At 31.2% G+C, this 22281-nt stretch overlaps 1 protein-coding gene across 2 annotated transcripts in view; it reads left to right on the plus strand.

Moving 5' to 3' along the window:
- Window positions 1–21592, plus strand: part of abs (ATP-dependent RNA helicase abstrakt) — a 72221-nt gene extending 50629 nt beyond the window's left edge. For both annotated transcript variants that reach the window (XM_035358443.2, XM_035358450.2), the window contains 5 exons: window positions 575–671; window positions 7619–7768; window positions 14047–14118; window positions 17841–17951; window positions 21364–21592. In XM_035358443.2, the coding sequence (XP_035214334.1) occupies window positions 575–671; window positions 7619–7768; window positions 14047–14118; window positions 17841–17951; window positions 21364–21500 (567 nt within the window). In that variant the 3' untranslated portion in view covers window positions 21501–21592. The remainder of the gene's footprint in view (window positions 1–574; window positions 672–7618; window positions 7769–14046; window positions 14119–17840; window positions 17952–21363) is intronic.
- Window positions 21593–22281: the final 689 nt, after the last annotated feature.

Consider the following 22281-nt stretch of genomic DNA (forward strand, 5'->3'; position numbering starts at 1 on the left):
CTGCATTCAGTAATATAGCCATATTCATAAAGGTGGCTGTAGGTCTGTCACTTTATTGAGTTTAAACTCCTAACTCAAATTAAAAATATGGTTTCTGGTGTAAAAATAACATCTTTATTAATAATGTGCACTTCATTTATGATAATGTGGCTTCTAGTATATCAATTTATCTTGAAGTGTGAAACGGTAGGCAAAATAATATTTTAAAATTAAATATTTAAATTAAATTAGCTGTAACCATGATTGGAATGGGGCACCATCTGGTTTCTATCATATTTTTTAATAAAAACACATTAAAAACAAACTATTCTGATAAATAATTTATAATTAATATGATATATGCTGTTTGCTAAATTCAGCAAAATTTTAAAAGCAGACTTTTGCAATGACCTTTTTGCATTTATTTATTTATTTTAATAAATTATGTCTCGAAATTTGCCTGTATTAAAAGGATAAGAAGATATTTGCAACACTTTTTTTTAAGAATGTAATGTTTATTTTGCTGAAAGAGTTTGAATAACTACCTGCAAAAGAATAATTATTGATAATTTCTTAACTCTTCTTTTTTTAAAAGGTATTAATATTTGCTGAGAAAAAACAAGATGTTGATGCTATCCATGAATATTTATTATTGAAAAATGTAGAAGCAGTGGCTATTCATGGCGGAAAAGGTAAAGTATTCATTTGAATTTATATTTTGCCTTGTATTTAAAATATCCCTTTTTGTGTAACTGAAAAATAATTGACTTAATTTTGATAAGGCATTTGAATCAAATTTTATACTTTAGTTGTTTAAATTTTATTGCTTTTAATCAGGGTAAGAAAAAAATTCTCTCTTTTCCCTTTCCTTAGGTTTTTTTTTTTTTTTTTTTCCCTCTTATTTTAGGCTCAACAAAAGTAATGCATCATGTTTATTGTTCTGATAAAACAGCTCCAGCTAATTAATGTTCTTAATTAATGTTAAATGTAATTACAAATTCAATTTCATGTCTACTACGAGAAATGGATCTGCAATGAAAAAAATTGCTGTGAAGTCAGTGGTATATAATAGCAGCAGTAAATAAAAAATAGATGACATTTAACATATCAAGCACCATTTTGTATCTAAATAATACATATTTATTTCACATGGACATTATATATCCACTCGAATACAGCGGCTGAGCGGTAAAGTCGCTGAACACTGGTAGTTCAGTCTAAGGTTCAAATGCTGTGAATGGGCTGGATCATGGGCATTTTCGTAGCTACCCCCCTGTGTAAAATGTATATGAGCCAACTTTCCTTAGAAAGGTCATCCACAAAGGCATCCTTCCTTTTAGGCAGGTGTAGCGCTTAAGAGTTTTGCCATAATCAAATAAACCAAATGAATACAAACTAATTATGGTCTAAAAACAGATTTAAATATAATATTATGTATTACAAATATATTACCTGACATTAGGAAACATTTATGATATGTTAATCAAAATAATAGTAATAATAGCAGCCAAAAACAGCAACTTTTTTTTAAATATGGCGGCAGTCGATATGTTAAGCAATGCATTTTATAATTTGGTATACTTTCTCCAGCTGTAAAGGAGATTTGCTCAATTAGAAGTCTTGCAATTAGTCATATAAATGCCTGCTTAAAAGGAAAATACAGCCTTTTCAAGTTTCTATGAGGTGTATATAGTAAGGTTTGGACAGTGACATAGGTTATATCATGCAAGAATACTGCACTTGCAGTAACTTGAAGTAACTTGAAAGCACAGGAAAAGATACAAGTGATGTACATTCATCAGGTAATATAGTTTGAAGCAAATGAGTGAAAATTAGCTGCTTAGTAGTGTGTCACCCATTTTACGCTCTACGGCAACAGGAATGCAACATAGCGTAGACTTTACAAGTATTAGAGAGCTATATTGGTCTATGTTTGTGCAGCCTCTCATAATGCATGAATACTTGCCAGAACAAAGTCCAGTGCACACATATATGTCTTACTAGTGTCCCAGATATATTCAATAGACTTAAGTGACCTCATAGACAAGGTCCTTAGATTGAGGCAAACAAATGAGCTGACATGTTCTTTTATATTCACTAACTAGCAAAAGATTATAAATGCTCCGGGGGCATTTTTTCCTACATAATCTATTTTTCCTGCATAAATAATTGAAATATGTGGATATGGTTTAAATTATTCTCTACAGATGAAAGATCCATCATGAGCATACTCATATGTTCCTATCCATGGGTATCAACTGGCATCTAGACGCATCAATCCAGGCTATTTTTTCAGGAGTCTAATGACAATGTTCGTTTCTCCATGTTAATCTCTGTGGCATGCAGTAAACAGAGGTACTCTAGTGGTTCTACTACTCTAGTGGTTACGGCTGCTCATATTTAATTATTATTTGCAATGAACTGGCGAGTGATCTGCTACATTATGGTGCATCTGTTCGATTTACTAATTTAATTTGACATAGTTAGCTCATGAGAATCTGCAACTTTGGCGATGGAGTGCTCATTTTGTCTAACTGTGACAATCCAGCCTTGACCAGGTGCTCTGAGATCTTGAGTTATAATGATCAGCAGCTCAAATGTTACTTTGACACACAGTATAAAGTCTAACAAGTTCTCAGTCATATGGCTTCCCATTCTTTTTCATTTGTGAGACCTATGTGATGCAGTATCACCACATGCTGTCTGTAACAGGGTTCGTAGCAGTCCTTATAAGTGCTTATAAGTCCTTATATTTGAAAATAAAATATAAAGGCCCTTATAGGTGCTTACTTTTTCTTTAAAGCCCTTATTTTTTTGTTTTTAGTGCTTATTTTTTGCTTTTAGTGCTTTTTTTTAAATGAATGCGCAATTTTTCCCCGTACCAAAGCCGAAACTAAATAAACAACTTTTCTTCCTAATATGGAATGTCAGATGGTGAATCATAATCCCGGAAATAGCTTTTCCCCCTTTCTCTGCATTAACATAACGTTTCGTTTGCGTGGAGAGTACAGACAAGTGCCCGTCATTCTGTTGGTCTAAGAATTGCGAAAGCAGTGAAAATCCCGATACATTCGGCATTCTTTTCCTCCCACCCAAATACTACGCACGTTTGAATTTCTATCAAGATCTTAATAATTTGCATTCTCGTTCCGCTTGGTCAATTCATATTTGTGTTTATTATGATCATTATGCTTATATTATGAGCATATGTATGAATGTTTATAATAACATAGTTGCAGTAACTCCTGAAGTATAGTAAACTTCCAAAAATGGTTGTGTTTTAACACAGATTAGCTTTCTAAGGAATAATATTTGGAATGGCTTAAATAAAGGGAAAGTAATCGAATAGTCAAAATAATTTTATTTTTTTGGCCAATACATTATACAGTACAAAGGTTGGGAGGTTCTCCCCATTCTCCGCAAAATCTCGAATATTGAAACTGTTACAGTTCGCTGCAAAACAAGCAACGGACTTTTTTTGGGGGGGGTCACTTTCCAATCGGGATTGAATAGGACTAAAAGTTCTGCGGTCTACCAACCCAAGCGAAGAATGATTCTATTCCGGAAATTTAATGCAGTCTGTTGAAAATTAGAATGGAAAACAGCCCAGATTGGTTAAGTCTCTTTCTTTTCCTTTATTTAGTTCTTTATTCTCCCAATACCAGCAGCTGTTGAATCCGATTGCGTAATATCATGTAGGGAAGAATTACAGCGCACATATTGCGCAATAACGTTTGCAATATTTTGCAGAGATAATTAATTTTGATGTTCGGTCCGAGATTTGTTTATGAACACTTAAAAGAGTTTTACTGTGCTTGCTAAGCAGAATATTTTTCTGTTCCATTGGTTTGTTTTTATATGATGCACATATTGAAATGTCAAAAGCATTTATTTAGCGGAAAAATCTTGAAGGACGGCTACAGTCTATCCCCCTCCTCGGCTACGGTCCACTGTCCGAATATTCGCCAATTTTCAAGTATGCGGGTAGTTAAGCTTTTACAGTTAAAGGATGACTGCATGAAGCAAATTTGTCTTCTGATTTGTGAAATGTTCCTCTTTTTTAATTAAATTACTTTGCTTGCAATATCTGTTAAGGGAAAACTGATATACGATGAAAATTTAGAAACTGTTCAGAATTTAGATTTAAATTAGTTAAATATCAATATGAGTGGAAAAATAAATTGTATTTATTATTAAGTTCCAAGCGAATGGAATAAATATGCCTATATATTATTTTTTCCTCTATTTTGAACTGAAATTTCATCATTAAATCTTGTAATATAGTTTAGTTCTGCATAGTTTTTTTTTTCTCTCATTGTAAACTAGTTCTGTAAATTGAACTGTTATTTAAAATTAAAAAAAAAAAAAAAGTAATTATTTTCCATGGTTGAGGTAATGCTTATTCTCTCTTAATAAATACTGCATGTCTCATATTTTAAATTACGAATCTAATTTTTAAGGTTATGCAGTTGTGTATAATGTAATTAGACAGGTGCTTATTTTTTTTCTTAAAATGTGCTTGAAAAGTCCTTATAGGTGCTTATTTTTTTAACTAAAATGTGCCTATGAACCTTGTGTAATTCAGTTGCTGTTCAATATATATTCTCTGAAAAGTGTTAAGCAATATATTTTATAGAGAGATACTTTAACAGAAATGTACTTAATTACCAGACTTCATTTAAAGAACTGTTTTGTCTAAAAGCTGACTATTAAGTTATATATTTTCTTTAAGTTTTTATTCTTATTTTGGTGTCAAAACAGTCTACCAGTAAAATTATTTTAATCAATTCATTTGGTAGTAATTTGCGAAACTTGTCCTACAAAAAAACTTTTCTTAATTTTCAATATAATTCATATCTAATTTTTGGAAGCTTTTTGGTAGTAGATTCTGTTAAAAATCATCTTTTTTATTTCCTTTTTATCCTTCATAAGAAGCAAAATATGGAAACTGCAGAATGCAATGCAGATTGTATTCATTTGATATTTAGCACATATATCTGGAAAGCTTTTCTTTACTCATAGTGTCAAAGATTATTATTTAGAATATTTTAGTAAAACTTATGAAACATCATCTATTACAATAAATTTTTTAAAGATGTAATTAATCATAATGCAATAAATACAGTCACAAATTTTCCACTAAAAATAATAAATATCCAGATATGACTATCAAGTTAATGCAATATAAAGAAGTGCATTGTAATACTATTCGCTGGCTAATTGATTGTAGCAGAATATTTAAGGACTGTCTGCTTTAGAGAGGATATCTCTATTGAGGATTTCTAGAAAATGGCTGATATCTATGTTATACATAGGAAATATGCCAAAACGTCAGCCCATTTAGTAATTTAAAAAAAAAAAAAAAAAAAAAAACTTTGTCTTCTTTAACCTCTTGGCCTACTGATGGGCCAAAAGGTTAGAAAGAGTAAAATGGTTGCTCTAAACTTTCCAGATCATTAAAGCCATTCTAGAACCTTTTGAGATTAATTTTGCACCACTGATAATCATGCTTTTTGATTCTCCTAATTGATACATTTTTCTAACTGAATAAATTGAAGCTCATAATTTTGAACTATTATTAAACAGAAATTCTTAATGATATACTGTACTTAGGAATAAAGCTGCCAGTATTTATGTTATTTTATTTACAAAGATATAAGTATTTACAACTATTTGAATGCCGTTCGAGAAATAGAGTGAGGAGTTTTATATGGAATGTATTCAAATTATTGATTTTGGTTACATATGATTACTGTTGAAATACCAAAATGTAAGATCCAGATGGCATAGAATGCATTTTTAATTGTGAAAGTTGTAATTTAAGTGACTGGTGTAACCTCTTTCATTTAGGTAAATAACTGTGAAATAAAAATAATTTTGCTAGCAGAAGGCCAAGAAAGTCAGTGCGAATATGAAGGTATGTGAGGAAGAAGGTTAAACCAAAGGGCATCATCAAGACCATTGACTTAATGATCTTATAGTCACCACTGTAAGGAAGTGGAGTGTTTTGTGCTGTGGATATGCTTGCTAAGGGCCATGGAAGATAATTGTAGAATAGTATAACATAATGCAATACAACATTCCAAAAGAAGTTTTTTTAAGACTTTGCTCAGAGAGTTTCTGACATAAGGGAAAAGCTGTTGTTGCTCATTTCACTTTATATTCACTTAGTTTCTTAAAATGCAATCATTTCACAAAACTAATGTTAATATTTTAGTACAAATTGCATAGCTGCAAAATCTCCCGGATTTTCATCACATCTCCCACCCAATAAACCCTATGAATTCTTGGCAACTGCTTATGGATAAAATAATAGTAAACGTTCTAGTAGATTGTGCGAACATTTATATCGAATCCATTGCTGTCAAATTTGGAAGATAGAGAGATGTTCGATCCACAAATATTACAGAAATCAGAGCATTTATTTGTCTTCTTTATTTTGGAGGACTCCACAAGGCTTCTCACGTAAATGTTCTCTACTTTTGGGTGACTGACGGAACACTGCTTGACATTTTTCATCGAAGAATGTCTAACAAACGTTTGTTATTTCTAATGAGATGTTTGTTTGATGACATAAGAGATTGCCTTTCTAGAAGGGAAATAAATAAAATGGGTCTGATAATATATGCCTTTGAAAAGTTCTTTGAAAGTTGCAAATAAGTTTACAGTCTTGGCGTAACGGACCGAAAATCACAAATTTGCTGCGCTGAGTGCGAGAAAAATGTTTGTGGTAAACACATCATGAATATTTGCAAAAAAATGTGAAATGTAAGTTTTATTTTGAAATTACTGCTGTAAAAATTTAATATTGCATAAATTAGTACTAAATTTCAGTTGCACTCGAAATCAGTTTAATTTTTGTTGTTAATGATAAATAATTTCAGTCTTAAAATACAATTTTATTAGACTTATTAAATTAAAAGTATATTTTTACATTTTATACACTCTGGTTTTATTATTTAAATGTTTTTCTTCAATTACACAAGCAATTTAATTTTTGTTTTGTTAAGAAATAATGCTTCGGTCTTACGGAGCCCGGCGTGCGTCCTCGCATAGCTTAAAGTAGCGGCCGTCTTCGCGGGTTAACTCTTTGTCATATTTAAAAGTACTTTGATAAATAAAAGCTTTATTTCCCTATGTCTGATTTTCTCAGTATAAATGTGTAAGAAAGTTACAGAATAAAGTTAGCCAAAGGGCATAAAATTTAGAATTATTAATTAAATATGGTTATAAATTAATATTCATACTACTATATTTTACATCAGAACTGTATTAAAAACTGTTCAGTAGCCTGAATCTTGCTTTATAAAGTGAATTTAAGCCAGTTTGGAGCTTCTTTGAAATGACATTGCCATATAACATGCAAACTTCCTGCTTTCTCCAAGTTTCTCTCAAAAGTCTCCCTCTTTTTTTTTTTTTTTTTTTTTTTTGTGTGTGTGTGTGTGTGTGTGTGTGTGTGATTTCAAGGTTAGCAACAATGAGATTGCATAGTCTACTTGAGAACACCCTAAATAAATGTGCACGAATTATCACTAGTTTGTATAACTGATCTTAAAGAATTGTAGGTAGAAAAACTGCCTTTTTCTTTTACTTTTTCTTTTATATCATAACTTCAGATCTCCATCCCCTTTCATTTCAGATCAAGAAGAACGTTCAAGAACAATTGAAGCTTTTAGGAAGGGAGAGAAAGATGTATTAGTTGCGACTGATGTTGCGTCAAAAGGTTTAGATTTTGAAGATATTCAGCACGTCATTAATTATGACATGCCTGAAGACATAGAGAACTATGGTAAGGAAAAAATATATCTTTTATATCTTTAGGCTTCAAATTTAATTTCTTTGTGCTACAAATAATGCAATGACTTTCTAATGTGAGAATAAAATGATTAAAGAATTTTTCATTGAAAACTATATTAACATCATATGTGCAATTCAGATGAAATGTAAGCTGTGAGAAATTTATCTTTCAGTCTTAGTTGTTATAGCTAATGAATAGATATATTTAGCATTTTTGTTAGTTATTATAGTTTAAATGCATTAAAAGCCTCTTAAAATTGATTGATTTTTGAATCACCATTAAATGTAATTTTAATTACAAAACTCAGCCATAGAATTAAATGCAAAATTTTTCAAAAAGTTAGTTTGATATTGTTAACATTGAATACAATAAAAACACATACTGATAAAAATTTTACTCAAAAATGTGAACTTTTGATTCTTTAGATTAAATTAAATGCTATACTGATATAGAGATTACAAAATTTTTTGTAGGTAAAATAGAGATCACAAACTAGTTTGCAGTTTGTGATTTGGATAGCTGTAAATATATCAGAGTCTAAAATCATCTTTGTATATGCAAAAGTTCTTTTTTTTTTTTTTTTTTTTTTAAAAAAAAGGTGATGTATAGCATCATAATATGTAAACAGGGGAAAAGATATCAATGCATACAATATCAGTGCAAACTTATGAAGATATGAAAACTGCATTACGATGCTAATAAAACTGAGATAATACATGCAGAGTTGCCAACTCTCCCGATTTAGGTGGGAGACTCCTGATTTTCGACCGCTCTTCTGCCAACCCGATTTACAATATATTTCTCCCGACTTTTTTTTATTCTTAACATTTCTCACGATTTTTATAAAACTTGGCTTAATACTTCATTATATGAACAAAAAAAAAAAGTCATTACATCTGAAAGCAATTGAATTTCCTCTAGATTATATCTAAAACAAAACCTTGTGAATCAGATGAGAATTTCTGCTTTGCGAGTGAGAGCATACGTATCCAGAAACGGCGTTCTCCAATGGGCATCGAACTCCACTGCATTGTCATGTGGCATATATTAGCCAATGAGCACAAAGCAAGCTCAAGGCTGTTATTTGCATGTTCTTTAGTTATTTCATTCATCTTGTCCTGAGTTGTGTGAGTACACGTGCCTTCGGAAAATAGTTTTAGAAATTATCATCTTTTGTTATGTCTGCGGGAAAGGTGAAATACTCGTGTACGTTTCAAAAATCGTACACAGTTGACTTTCTTTCCATTATTTCCTCTAGGAATATAATAAATTTGCATTGCGTAACGTCTGTCATTGCAATTTTTCGATTCGCATGGTGGAAGGGCGGATGTTCTCAAACATGTGCGTACACAAAAACACAAGGACAACATCAGTTATTTTGAAAAAAAAAACGAAAAATTAAATTTTTCTTCGGAAACAAAGGACCAAAAAGTTATTAATGCAGAATGTCTGTTCTCTGCCTTTTTACTGGAGCACAAACTGCCACTGAATGCATCGGATCACGCTGCAGCTTTATTTAGAAAATTGTTTCCCGATAGTGAAATCACTAAGAAATACTCAAGTGCAAGGACCAAAACAGGTGCAATTGATAAAAAAATGGGTTTGAAAAATAAATCTTCAGTTATTGGTTGCAATAAAACAGCTCCGTTCTGCTTCTCTATGGATGGAAGCAATAATACCGATTCAGAGCTGTATTCAATTTTTGTTTCTTTTTTTAATCCAGAGTCTTCAGAAATTGAGTGCAGTTCACTTTCTGTCCCCATTTTAGAAGGACATTCGACAGGCTTTAATATAGCACAGCTAATTATTCAAACTTGAAAAGAAAGTGCAGTCCGTCTGAATAATTGGCACTTGGTGCCGATAATGCACCAGTAATGGTAGGCTTGAAGACTGGTGTTGCAGGCATCTTAAGAAAGGAAAATTCAGCGTTGCAGGTTATGAGGTGCACCTGTCACATCTTAAATTTAGCAGCTGAAAGAGGGGCAGCTTTTTTACCAATATCTATGGATGAGCATGTTGTTGATATTTATTTCTGATATAAGGTACTTTTTGAACAGATTTTCTGTGTTACTTCATTTAGTCATGAAAGATGATGATATTGATGTTGCCACTGATAATATTGCAGTTGCAATTTTGCAGTTTACAATTAGAAAACTTGGATGAGGTTATAAAATCAGCTAGGATTGACACACAGTGGAGTTTAATTGGAAAACTGAAAGGTGCTGATGAAATTTTAAAATATAGTGAACTGTCTAGAATTATGTTGGCCATCTTCACAGTTCCCCATAGTAATGCAGAGTGTGAGAGGATTTTCAGTGTTGTTGCAAAAGCGAGAACTAAATTTAGATCTAATATTAGTGATGAAACATTAGAAAAACTTTTATTAGTGAAAGCAGGCCTGCTTGGCAATTGCTATGAACAAAATTATGAAGTTTCTTTCTTAACGAAAGCAAAATCTGCCACTGGTCATAACATTTGTACAAAAACTGATTAAAGTGTGGGTGTTTTTTTTTTTTTTTTTTTTTTTTTAATGTTTATGTGTAAGGTATTTTTGTGTTGCTTGCATTTAAGAATTAGTAACTATTAAAAGTTAATTCATTATTAGAAACTATATTTTTATCATTTAAAAAGTCTTTTTAACATTGTGAAAAATCTCCTGATTTTTGAGTGTCATAGGTTGGCAAGTATGTACATGGTAACAAAATGTTGGAAATAAATGAATACCTAAAAAACAAAGGCTGATTAATTTAAAAGTTAAACAATAAAAATCGGCATTATATTTGCGAATTTTCCAGGACTCATTTTGATGGTTTTTCCAAATCATAATCTTCAGCTGCCAAAGTGCAAATGGCAGCTGAGAATGATGATTCGGTAAAACTCTCAAAACTAGTCCTGGAAAATTTGTAAATATAATGCTGATTTTTGTTAAAATTGACCATTTTTGACAAACAAAAGACTTGTACTGTATGATTCATTCCAATGATGAATAAGTTGACAACACAGTTGAGTCATAAAATCTTCGCCTTGTTTTTATGTAAATATGATTAATTCTTAATAAATTGGTTTAGTGTTAGTAAAAAAAGATTTAAGTTAATGGCTGTTTATATGCAGAAGAATGAAATTGAGAATGCTACATGTTCAAGATGAAAACTTGGTTCAGAATGGTTTAGTTTTGGTAAAATTTTATTTTCGTTGGTTAATTTTAAGTTTCAAATTTGGAAAACTAAAAATTAATTAAAACAAAACCAAACTATTGCTGAGTCATTCAGAACCATGTTTTCATCCATGACACATTGCATTCTCTGTCTCTCTCACTTTGCCGTCCGCTGCTCTTTTCCCTATTGAAAATAATTGATATAAAATGTGAAAAAGGTATAAATATGATCAAGAATTAGCACACAGATTGCAATAATCTTTCTGTGTTTGTTAACAGTGATGAAGAAATATTAAACTGATAATGATTGCTGCACCAAACTCCATCATTCTGTTATCAGCTTCTAAATCATTACATATACACAATGTCTACCAAAATTGTTACTTGGCCTTTATTTTTGAAACCCTTGGTCATAGAAATTTGGTCACTTACAGAAATGTTTCGAATGATTCAAATATTCATGTTTTGGCATTTTTAAATTTAAAAAATCTGATATATACACCGCATGACTTCCTTGTACGGTATATTAAATAATGCATAATTTTTCTGCATTTCATTTAAACATATTGAATTAACGAATTTTGAATTAAATCTACTTTGTTGATAGCGCATAAACCACAATAGAGTAAATGCACTCCTTAAAGTTCACTATATTTATTTACCATAGCGACACTTCAGCTCTAGGTTCATTTAACAGCATTACATCTCATTCATTTTATAACTCAGAGTGCACAAAAATTGCATCATCTAAAGAATTACCTCATGTTCTATTCAAATACCGTAATAAATCTAAAATGATGTATAAAAGAAATTAAACAAATAAAAAAGAAACAGTTTTTCACAGATGATTCAGCATCACTTACATAATGCGCATGCACTACTAATTAATTCAGTTCTCACTTCACGGCAAAGCAAAAATACATAATAATTCAAAATATTTTCATTAAAAATTGAAAGATGTAGGAAAACATAAAACACCAAGTACAGTTAAAACAATTTTTAAAAAATTTGCAATTAAAATTACAGCTTCTACGCAAAAACAAGCTAATAATTCCAGAATGAAGTAAGCATAATTTAATTCGCAATAATAAAAGACGTTACTTTGTTGTTGTGAAGTTTAGTTTCTCTAGATTGGCAACAAATCCACTATTATGCTTAAGTTTCAAATGTTATGGCTGCAGTGGTAACCAAAAACTAGGCTTAGCCGCACTTAAAAAAAAAACTTTTAAATTGTTGATAATTCTACAATTATTGCATGCAGGTTAACTAAAGCCATAACAACCTTAACCGAAAGATCGGAACAACACAATTGAATCATTCTTAAAGTAAAAAATGCACAATTTACAAACATACAAGAATAAAGAAACTGAGCCGAGTAACAGAGTAGATATATATATAATAATATAGGTATATACATACATACTTTTGGCGCGGCCGATTGCAACCGAAATGGGAGGTGTACATTGCATGTTAAAGCAGTAGTATATACAAAATTTCAACATTCTGAGGCTACTCGGTTTTGAGTTATGCAAGATACATACGTATGTATGTACAGATGCCACGAAAAAATCTCTGCAGAATGTGTTTTAAATCAGTTTTATAATTTTTGGGGGGGAGAGAAAGGATCCTTTGTTTTGTCCTTTCATGAAGATGTCATGCAAAAACATCGTTAAATTGCATTCGATAGCAGTCAAAATGAATATTTTCGTTGTAATATGATACCCAAAATTTTTCGTGGTTACAGTACTTCCTTTTTACTTCGTACAAGGAAGTAAAAATTAATTTTGTAAAATTTACAAAATTTTTGAAAGCTTTCTGAGTCTCTGTACTTATATTTATAAAAATTTTATATTTATTATAAAAAATAAAATACAAAAAATATGACTTCTATATGTTAAAAATTGACCAAGATATTTTTATCTTAAATTTCAAGAGCAATTGTTTGCATGTGTATATAACTACAATGTACCAATCGATATAATTTGTTAAAGAAAGGAGACTTTAGTCACATAATCTGGTAGAAAACACTGGCAGGCTTTTAGTGTTGGAACATAGCATTATTTGCATAAATTAAAAATGAAAACTATTTCTTGGTTAGTGAAATTTTCATTTGTTTATTAGATGATAATCCAAAAATAGTAAAACTTCATGAAAATATTAATAATGTATTTTAAGTTTTTAAAAACACAAATTTCTTGTGTGAAAATTCTTTCAATATACCAGTTGTAAAAAATTATAGATTAAAGAATATTATACTGTAGTATTGAAAAAGATCATTATTGAATTGCATTTAAAAGCAAAATATAATTTTCAAAATATTCTAATTTATTTTAACAAATTTCTCAAGCAAGTTGAAAATGACATCAAATATCCAAAACGTGACAGTAAAATACCTTGATCAATTTTTGTTGAATAGAAGCTAAATATTTTGTTTTTTTATTTCTTATAAAGATTGTAAAATTTAAAATTTTCATAAATATAAATATAGGGACTGTATAGCAATGTCAAGTTTTTTTTTTTTTTTTTTGTTTTGTTTTGTTTGTTTGTTTGTTTTAAATTTAAAAGTGCAAAAGCACAGGTAACTGGAAGTATATCTCTGTGACCAACAGTTGTGAAAATAAAAGCCAGGTAAACAGGTAAAGACTTTTGCGGACACTGTGTATATGCATACATTTATTAATGATAAGATTCATTGTATGTATTGACTATTTAGACTAATAACATTTAATACTAATTAATATTTAAGTAGTACATATTAAATAATATGTACTACTTAAATAGTAGCACATATTATTTAATAAGAAATTGCTGTTATTTGTATTTGAGAAGCATTGTTTTATAAAAGTGTGTGTAATATACAGATTCAAGTGAATTATTGTAAAAATAGTAATCACATTCATCTTGCCTCTCCATAAAAAAACTGACTATATATATATATTTAAATGAAGATAAATAGTCTAAATATTTTACAGTGGGTTATTGATTAAATCACACTAATCAGGTATAGAAGTTAAATCTTGTTTAAGACACAAAACTGGTGTATGGTTGAATTTCTAGCATTATATTGTTAATTATATTCATTCATCATAAAATAAATCATAAAAAATATTTTTAGTTCATCGTATTGGACGAACAGGCCGATCAGGAAAGAAAGGAATTGCAACCACTTTTATTAATAAAGCATGTGGTAAGTATTTTTTCTTATTTGTATGCAAATTTAAATGTAAAACTTTTTAAGTTGCTATCGTAGTATTAACTAATGTCTAAAATTAAATTATTATTACAACATTTGCAATAATGTTATAATACTCAAACTACAAAAATAAATAAATAAATAAATAAATAAATAAATAAAAATAAAAATAAAAATTCCATAATACATATTATAATATTAGCAGATGTAAGTAACATTGCCACCTATATGCACTACAAGATATGGCACACCTTAATTTAGCTGAGAAATATAACATAAATTTCTTTAGACATGCAAAAGATATATTTTGTAAATAGTACTAATAGGACAAGATTACACTGCTATTTGAACTCGGTACAGTGCTATTTAAACTCAGAATAATATATATGTTATTCAGTTAAGCTCAGGACCGGTGCCGGGGTTGGTGTGGCAGAATTTAAGGGAGGCAAAATTTTTAGAAAACACCATATAACAAAATTAAGAGATAGCAAAATCTTTAGAATTTAGGTAAGGCACTGGGATGCAAATTTTTAGAATTTAAGGAGGTGCTTCACAGCAGAATTACAAACCTGCCAAGACTGCACTGAATGTCTAGTGCCGGCCTTGGATAAGCCTTAAATATATGTGGAAATTTATTTATTTGGGACTCATAAAACTTAAGCATGTGCAAGAAATAGTCATAAGCATAACAAAAACTGAACTAATGTAATTCCTTAACTTCAGCATGTGATAGGAGCAAGACAAAATTTAGCAGAAAATGTTTTTATTCTCCAGTCTCATAAATCGCCAACAGTGTATAACGATCACTAACTAAGCTTTGTGATGGTAGCTACAATTTTGAAAGTTTTCAGATATCACATACTAAAAGTGAAATTTCCCAACTAATGAAATTTGTAAAAAAAATGTGGAGAACTTATAATAAATGAAGATGATATAACAGAAGTACATCATTGTGATGACAATGCTCCAACCATCTATAATGAACAGCAAGACCTGTAACATGGTTTTAAATCCAGAAAATATCACTAGTAATAGTGAAGAAACTAACAGAGAGTTTGCTGAGAACAAAATAAATTTTGTTTTTAGTGGGAATGCTTGACATGACAATTACAGGACTTTAGCAATAAATATTTGAACAGTAAATTATCTCTATAAAATTAAAGAGAAAGTAGTAGTACAAAAAATGAAGCAAATTAAACAATTTACGTTGAAAGAATTTTTTTTAATTCTGATTTTTTTAAGGTCATACATAATGCTTCAGTATTTTATAAATCCCTGTTTCATGTTTTTAATTTTATAATTCCTACATGTCATTTTACTAGATTTAACCTGTTGATCTAATATCTGGAATCGTCAAAGCCCTAACAAGTCCGGATCTTGGACTTTGCATTGTATAAAACTCTTCCCTTAAAAAATTTTAATTGTTGCTTTAACATCCAGATCACCTTAGAGATACAAAACTCAATATTTCATTTTCTCGCATTTACTTCTGTGAATGTTAAATTTATCTTTCATTGCATAGTCTTTCCCTTGCAGTAATTAATTATTTATAATCTAAAGGGGTAAAATTTAAAAATGAATATTAAATGAAGAACTTAATAACTTTGCATATATTATTTAATTAATAACTTTGCATATATATAATATTAACTTTGCATATATTATTGCTCTGTTTGTTTGGTTATTGCTTTTAATTTTGTCACATATATTATAATGTTAAATTTTCATGTAAATTATGTTTCATTTTCTACATTAATGCATCATCTAGTTTTATTTATTGTAATTTCCGGAAAGTCTCTTTATCTGAGGATATAATTTCAGCTTCTTTGAATGCTGCTATTATTGACAATGTTTTCACTGATTTCCACGCACTACTTTGCAACTTCTTCATAAGATGCTGTACGCATTTTGCCGCTTTTGTTATACGTATGCAATCCTTCATTCATCCAACACTCCCACCACTTTCAAACTTCAGCTTTGAAGGATTTATTTCCTGACAAATCTAATGGTTGTAGGATTTTTGTCAAACCACCAGGAATTACTGCTAGAGAGTTTTTGATATCTGGTTTTCATTGACTCAAATAAATGAGCATGCATGGAATCCATTATCAATAACCTTTTTCCCATTGGAAAAAAGATCCCTTACGACACTGCGCCAAACTTTTTGTAGCCACTCATGCATGATTGTTTTGCACATCCATTTATTCTCGTTTGTACAAATAATTACATCATTAGGAAAATCTCCCTTCGGAATAGTTTTTCTTTTAAAAATGATCATCGGCTTTAGCTTGTCACCGTTAGCGGCACAAGCTAACACACATGTAACACATGACGTTCTTTTTCATGCCCTGTTGTAAGCACAGATACGGCTTTTGCACCAGTTTCATCAACAGTTCTGTTTATAGGAGAGTCGAAAGCTAACGGTGTTTCATCCATATTTATTATTATTATTATTATTATTATTATTATTATTATTATTATTTTTTTTTTTTGTCACCTATTTTAGAAAAGATGCCTTTTTTATCCTGCCACTCTATTGGTAATTGTTGCCAGACTGTTGTTCTAGTATGCACAGAAATATTTTTTCTTTTCATAAATCTGCTACACCATCAAGGCCCTCCTTTGAAATCATTTATGTTCATTTGTTTTGCCTGAAATTTTGCTTGTAAATGAATTTTTACAGTCGAAATTGTCATTCCTTTCCTCGTTGCTCCTTTATCCAGTTTGCAAGGTCATACTCTACATTTGGCCATCTTACAGTACCACTTCTTTTGGCTCTTTTCTGATGTGGCATATTTTTAAGTTCTTTTTTTTCAGTTCTCCAACGTTGGATGCATCTTTCGTCCACTTCAAACTCTCGAGCTGCTGCTCTAATTTGTTCAGCATGCAAAATTACATTAAGCTTAAAACCAGCAGTATAGCTTCTGTGCCGTTTAGGTGCCATTTTCAAAAATTTTCCGCTTAAAAACTATCCAACAAGTACTTGCACCCAAACTGATGGGATATGTATCTGGCAGAATGCCAAGAAAAATCATTTTGTGCTGAAGGGGAAATATGCCAGAATTCATTATTGTAATGCAGGTGGTGTCCCACCTTTGAAAAAAGTTGCAGTAGAATTACAATGGAAAAGGCAGGGGTGGGGAGAGGATGAGTCCTGGAAGGTTCATCGAATGGCAGAGAAGAGAGACTATTCAAACTGATGAGAACGCTGATTTGAAAGAGGGAAGAATGTTATTGTTCCGAGATCCCATTTAGGATGAATAAAGCACATAGGTATATTCAAGGGAAAGAATGTAAACAAAATAAAGTTCGCAGAAAGCAACTGAGTGGTCATTTGTGTGGGAACAGCACCAATATATGTACAATGACAAGGTCATCCAAACTATGTACAATAAGGTCATTCACTTCTATGCACTAAAATTTTTAAACCTAAACTATGCACAATGACATCATAGGAAATATTTTTTTTAGTGCACCTAAGCACCACATGGGTGGAAGCTGAAAATTTAAGTTTTAAGCACGCAAACGCCACGCCGTTTCTTCCGGAAATTACGGTAAATATTTGATTTTGTTTTTGCTGAGAAATTTATTTCAAATATTATAAGAGCACCATATATATGATCGTCCATTCTTAAAATCCTTATATTGTATTTCTTTTTTATTTTCTTGCTGTTACCAGTATATATATTATTCATGAAAATAAAATTTATTTTAAGATGAATCAGTGCTACTGGATTTGAAACACTTGTTAATGGAAGCAAAGCAGAAAGTGCCACCATTCTTAGCAGCTCTACAGTCTGAAAATGAGAAATATCTTCAGCTTGGAGGTAATTAATTTTTTCCTCACCTATCTTCCTTTATTTTAAAAAAATGAATTAATATTTTGTTAATTTTCATTATCTTAATTTTTGTTTCCTGTGATGTTTTAATTGTTTGATTTAGAAACTTGTGGTTTTATATATATATTGCATCAGTCCATAAATTTGTGCGCATTTTTGGTAAATTTTTAAATAATATAAAAAAACACAATTTAACATTTTAATCAGTTATATATTTTCCTCCATTATCTACAATGTCTCACCATCTTAATGGCAGCTTTTTTATGCCATTGCTGTAGAAAGACTCTGATTTTGATGCAAAAAAAAACTTGAAAGTTCATTGTGTACATCCTGTTTAGAATTTATTTTTTTTTCCCCTGTAAAACATTTTGTAAGGCACGAAATAAGTGAAAATCACTTGGGGTAATATCTGGGGAGTAAGCAGGATGTGGCAAAAGCTCCCAATTAAATTCACTAATTTTTTGCAGCTTTCTTCGAGCCATATGTGGTCTAGCGTTACTCGAGTGTTACCATGATGAAACAACACTTTCTTGATATTCACCAATCATGGGCCTTTTTTTTTTTATCAATTCTGAGTTTAGACGACAAAGTTGTTCACTGTAAACTTCTGAATTAATTGTTTGATTTGGTTCTAACAGTTCAAAACATCTTCAACAGGGTTTGTCATCAATGCTGGCTTTTCTAACTTTTAATTTTTTAAACCATTTCTGGGGAGTCCTTACACTAATAGTTTTTCACCACGTACAATATTAATTTTTATCGCTGCAAACCTGGCAGATTCACCACACAAAAATAAAAAATGTAGCACAGAACGTTTGTACCGATTATCTATATTCATCTTCTATGGGTACTAACATGCGTTCGATATTTACGAAAGTTGTTTATGAACTGAATAATATGTTAGTCAAACAATGAATGAAACAACTCATTGTTAGTCAAACAATGAGTTTCAACAGGTTCAAAATTGTATTGTTTTAGAAAATGCATCATAGTGAATCCCAAGCATACTCTTAATGTGCATGAACTTATGGACTGACCTGATAGTATATATATACACTGCTCGACATTGAAAATGCAACACCAAGAAGGAGTGGTCAGAAATTTATGCAAATTTTAGAGTACACGCACGTCACTGAGTTATACGAATGATGTGAAATGTGCAGCTCTCTGACGCATGTGAAGTAAGATATAAGGCAAGGAACGTGCATAATGGGCAATATTCGTGTCATTATTTCTGCCAGAAGAATTATCGAAGAAAACTGGTTTTTGTTCCGGAGGATACGTGTAATAGGAGAGAATGCCAGGCCGCCGTTAATGAAGGCACTTCCAGCAGACAGACTATTTTATGAGGGGTATGGTAATCGGACTGAGAAGGGCTGGTTGGTCCTTACGTCAAATCGCAACTGATATCCACATGAATGCGAGCATGGTTGGAACAAGGAAATGTGGGGAGAAGGAGGGGTGCAGGTGCAGCCAGAGTGACGTCAGTACACATGGATCGACGCATCGGCTGACAAGCTGTGGCGGTCCCACAAGTCACTTGTATTGCAATTCTGCAGCATGTGCAAGATACCCTGGATGTTCTCGTGTCAACCAGAACCATTTCCCGTTGATTGGTTGAATGTGGCCTGCACTCACGGCGTCCGTTAAGAAGACTGCCATTGACCCCACAGCATAGATGCCATCGTTTAGAATGGTGCCGGACTGAAGCAATGTGGATGACAGAATGGCGAAATGTCGTGTTCCCAGATGAGTCACACTTCTGTTTATCCAGTGACAGTCGCCGCATACGTGTGTAGTGTCGACATGGAGACAGGTCTAATCTGGCAGTAACTGTGGAACGCCCCACCATGCAACAACGTGGCATAATGGTTTGGAGTGCTATTACCTACGATTCCAAGTCACCTCTAGTTCGTATTCAGGGCACTATGATGGCCCACCAATACTTGGATAATGTACTGCGGTCAGTGGCAATCCCTACCTTCAGGGGCTGCCTAATGTAATTTTTCAGCAGGGTAATGCCCAACCACACAGAACTCGCATCTGCCAACATGCTCTGCAAGGTATACAGATGCTTCCCTGTCCACCGTACTCTCCTGACCTATCACCAATTGAACATGTGTGGGATGCGATTGGACGCCATTTGCAGACTCTGCCTCATTCAGAAGATGAACTCTGGCAAATGGTTGTAAGGGAATGGAGAGCCATCCCTCAGGACACCATTTGCACTCTTATTGACTCTATGCGTAGATGTGTTTCTTCGTGCATCGCTGTCCGCGGTGGTCCTACTCCTACTGAGTCGACGCCGTTCTCGCTGTGTATTCTTACTATCATTTTGAAATAAAGATCACTTATTGCTGCTTGCTGTCTCTGTCTTTTTTCCAAATTTCATCACTTTCTGACCATTCCTTCTTGGTGTTGCATTTTCAATGTCGAGCAGTGTGTATATATATATATTGTTACATATATTTGTATCGTTATATACAGTTATACATATAATTTACTAAGTCAGTGAAAATGGGAAAGCCTCCAATTACTAAGATGAGCTATAATTTTTTTTTCTTTGTTTTATTCCCCCCTTTTTTTTGTAAAGAAAAATGCCATTTTGGATTTAGCATGAGGTTCAAGATGAGTTTCAATTATCAGTTACTTATAATATTAATATAATATTAATTATTAATATATTATACTTATAATATTAATTTGGAAATCATTAATAAATCTGGTAACAGTGCCAGAAAAATGTTAAGTCTGTCCCATTGAGAAAGAGCTTGGCTGAATCAATCCTATACTCATCCATTATTTTTGGATTTTTGCTATTATGTTGTTAGCAACTTTTATTTTACTTAATTTATTTTTTATGGGTAATTTAATTTGACTAACTTTTAAATATGTTTTGTAATATTTGTTTATTTAGCTAATGAGGAATTTAAAAAAAAATAAATATTCATAATATTTTTTTATACTGAGGTTAATTGTTTAATAAAGGTTAGCCTGTATTTTAAGTGCCCCATGCTGCAAAGAACCTACACTATCTTCTATGTCTTCTCCAAGATTCGAATTTAGGCCCAAGGCAGTGGCAGCTGAAGTGATGTTTATAGCTATTTTTCAATACAAAAATGCATTGTTAATTATTACAAGTAAATGTACAGCTCATTTATTTCTAAAAGCTAAGAATGTGCATTAAAAATTAATTGCATGCGTTTTATCAATTGGTAGAACGTGCTTTTTAATACTTATGCCATTCGTCCAAACTGCTAATAATTTTATTAGAATTCAAATGAATTTTGCTTACCCCAGAACATACTAGTTATACTTAGCATTAGTTAAAAGTTTATAAGTTTGAATTTTATGTATATATATATACTGTTATAATCATATAATTTTATTCAATTTTTAGATGAAAGAGGCTGTTCATACTGTGGTGGTCTTGGACACAGAATTACAGATTGCCCAAAACTTGAAGCAATGCAGAATAAACAGGCTTCTAATATTGGACGTAGAGATTATTTAGCCAATAATAGTGCAGACTGGTGATCACTGTAGTCTTATTGTTAGAAGTTTGTAATTTAGTGTACATAAAGGAATTGTAATGTAATGTATATAAATTAAATTTCTAAATAATTGCTTATTGTATTTTTCAAGTCTTTTATATTTTTGAGAGCAGTAGGATAAATTGTATAGACAAATTAAAAATTAACAACATGTTTGACCTAGTATTATACATTTGTAAACTTCGCTGGTAATGCAGATGGGCAGTAGTTCAGTAGATTATTGTATATTCAGAAACAAGAATACTGTATATTGTGTGTACTAAACTGATATCCAGTTGTGTATAATAGACTTCATGGAAAACCATCTTCCATTTGAATTATAATTAGGTGAATAATTGGATATATTGACTATATTGCCCATCACATTCTTTATATTTGTTAGTATTCAACAATATTACAGAATTTTTTTAATAATAATGGTAAAAGATGATATTTGTAAAACTATATAAAAGATTATTTAAAATATAACTCTAATAAAGCATACTTAATATTTATTTAAGTTTATTTAAAGCTGAGAGTCCGTAGCTGAGAACCAGAAGAAAGACTAACTTAATTAGATTAGTTTTTACCAGTGTTAAGATATCACTTGTGATCACACTACATCCCACTTTTTAATGAGGCCTTTTTCTTCAGGTACTTTTAACATTTTTTTTTCCATTTATTTTGAGAAAAATCTGAATTTGTTATAATTTATTGAATATTGTATTCTATGTATTTACATAATGCCAAAATATTTTAGAGGATAAAACAGGTAGACTAAACAG

Source organism: Stegodyphus dumicola, chromosome 3, assembly GCF_044657685.1.
Source record: "Stegodyphus dumicola isolate Sdum_Otavi_A_Nest chromosome 3, ASM4465768v1".
Taxonomy (NCBI): domain Eukaryota; kingdom Metazoa; phylum Arthropoda; class Arachnida; order Araneae; family Eresidae; genus Stegodyphus; species Stegodyphus dumicola.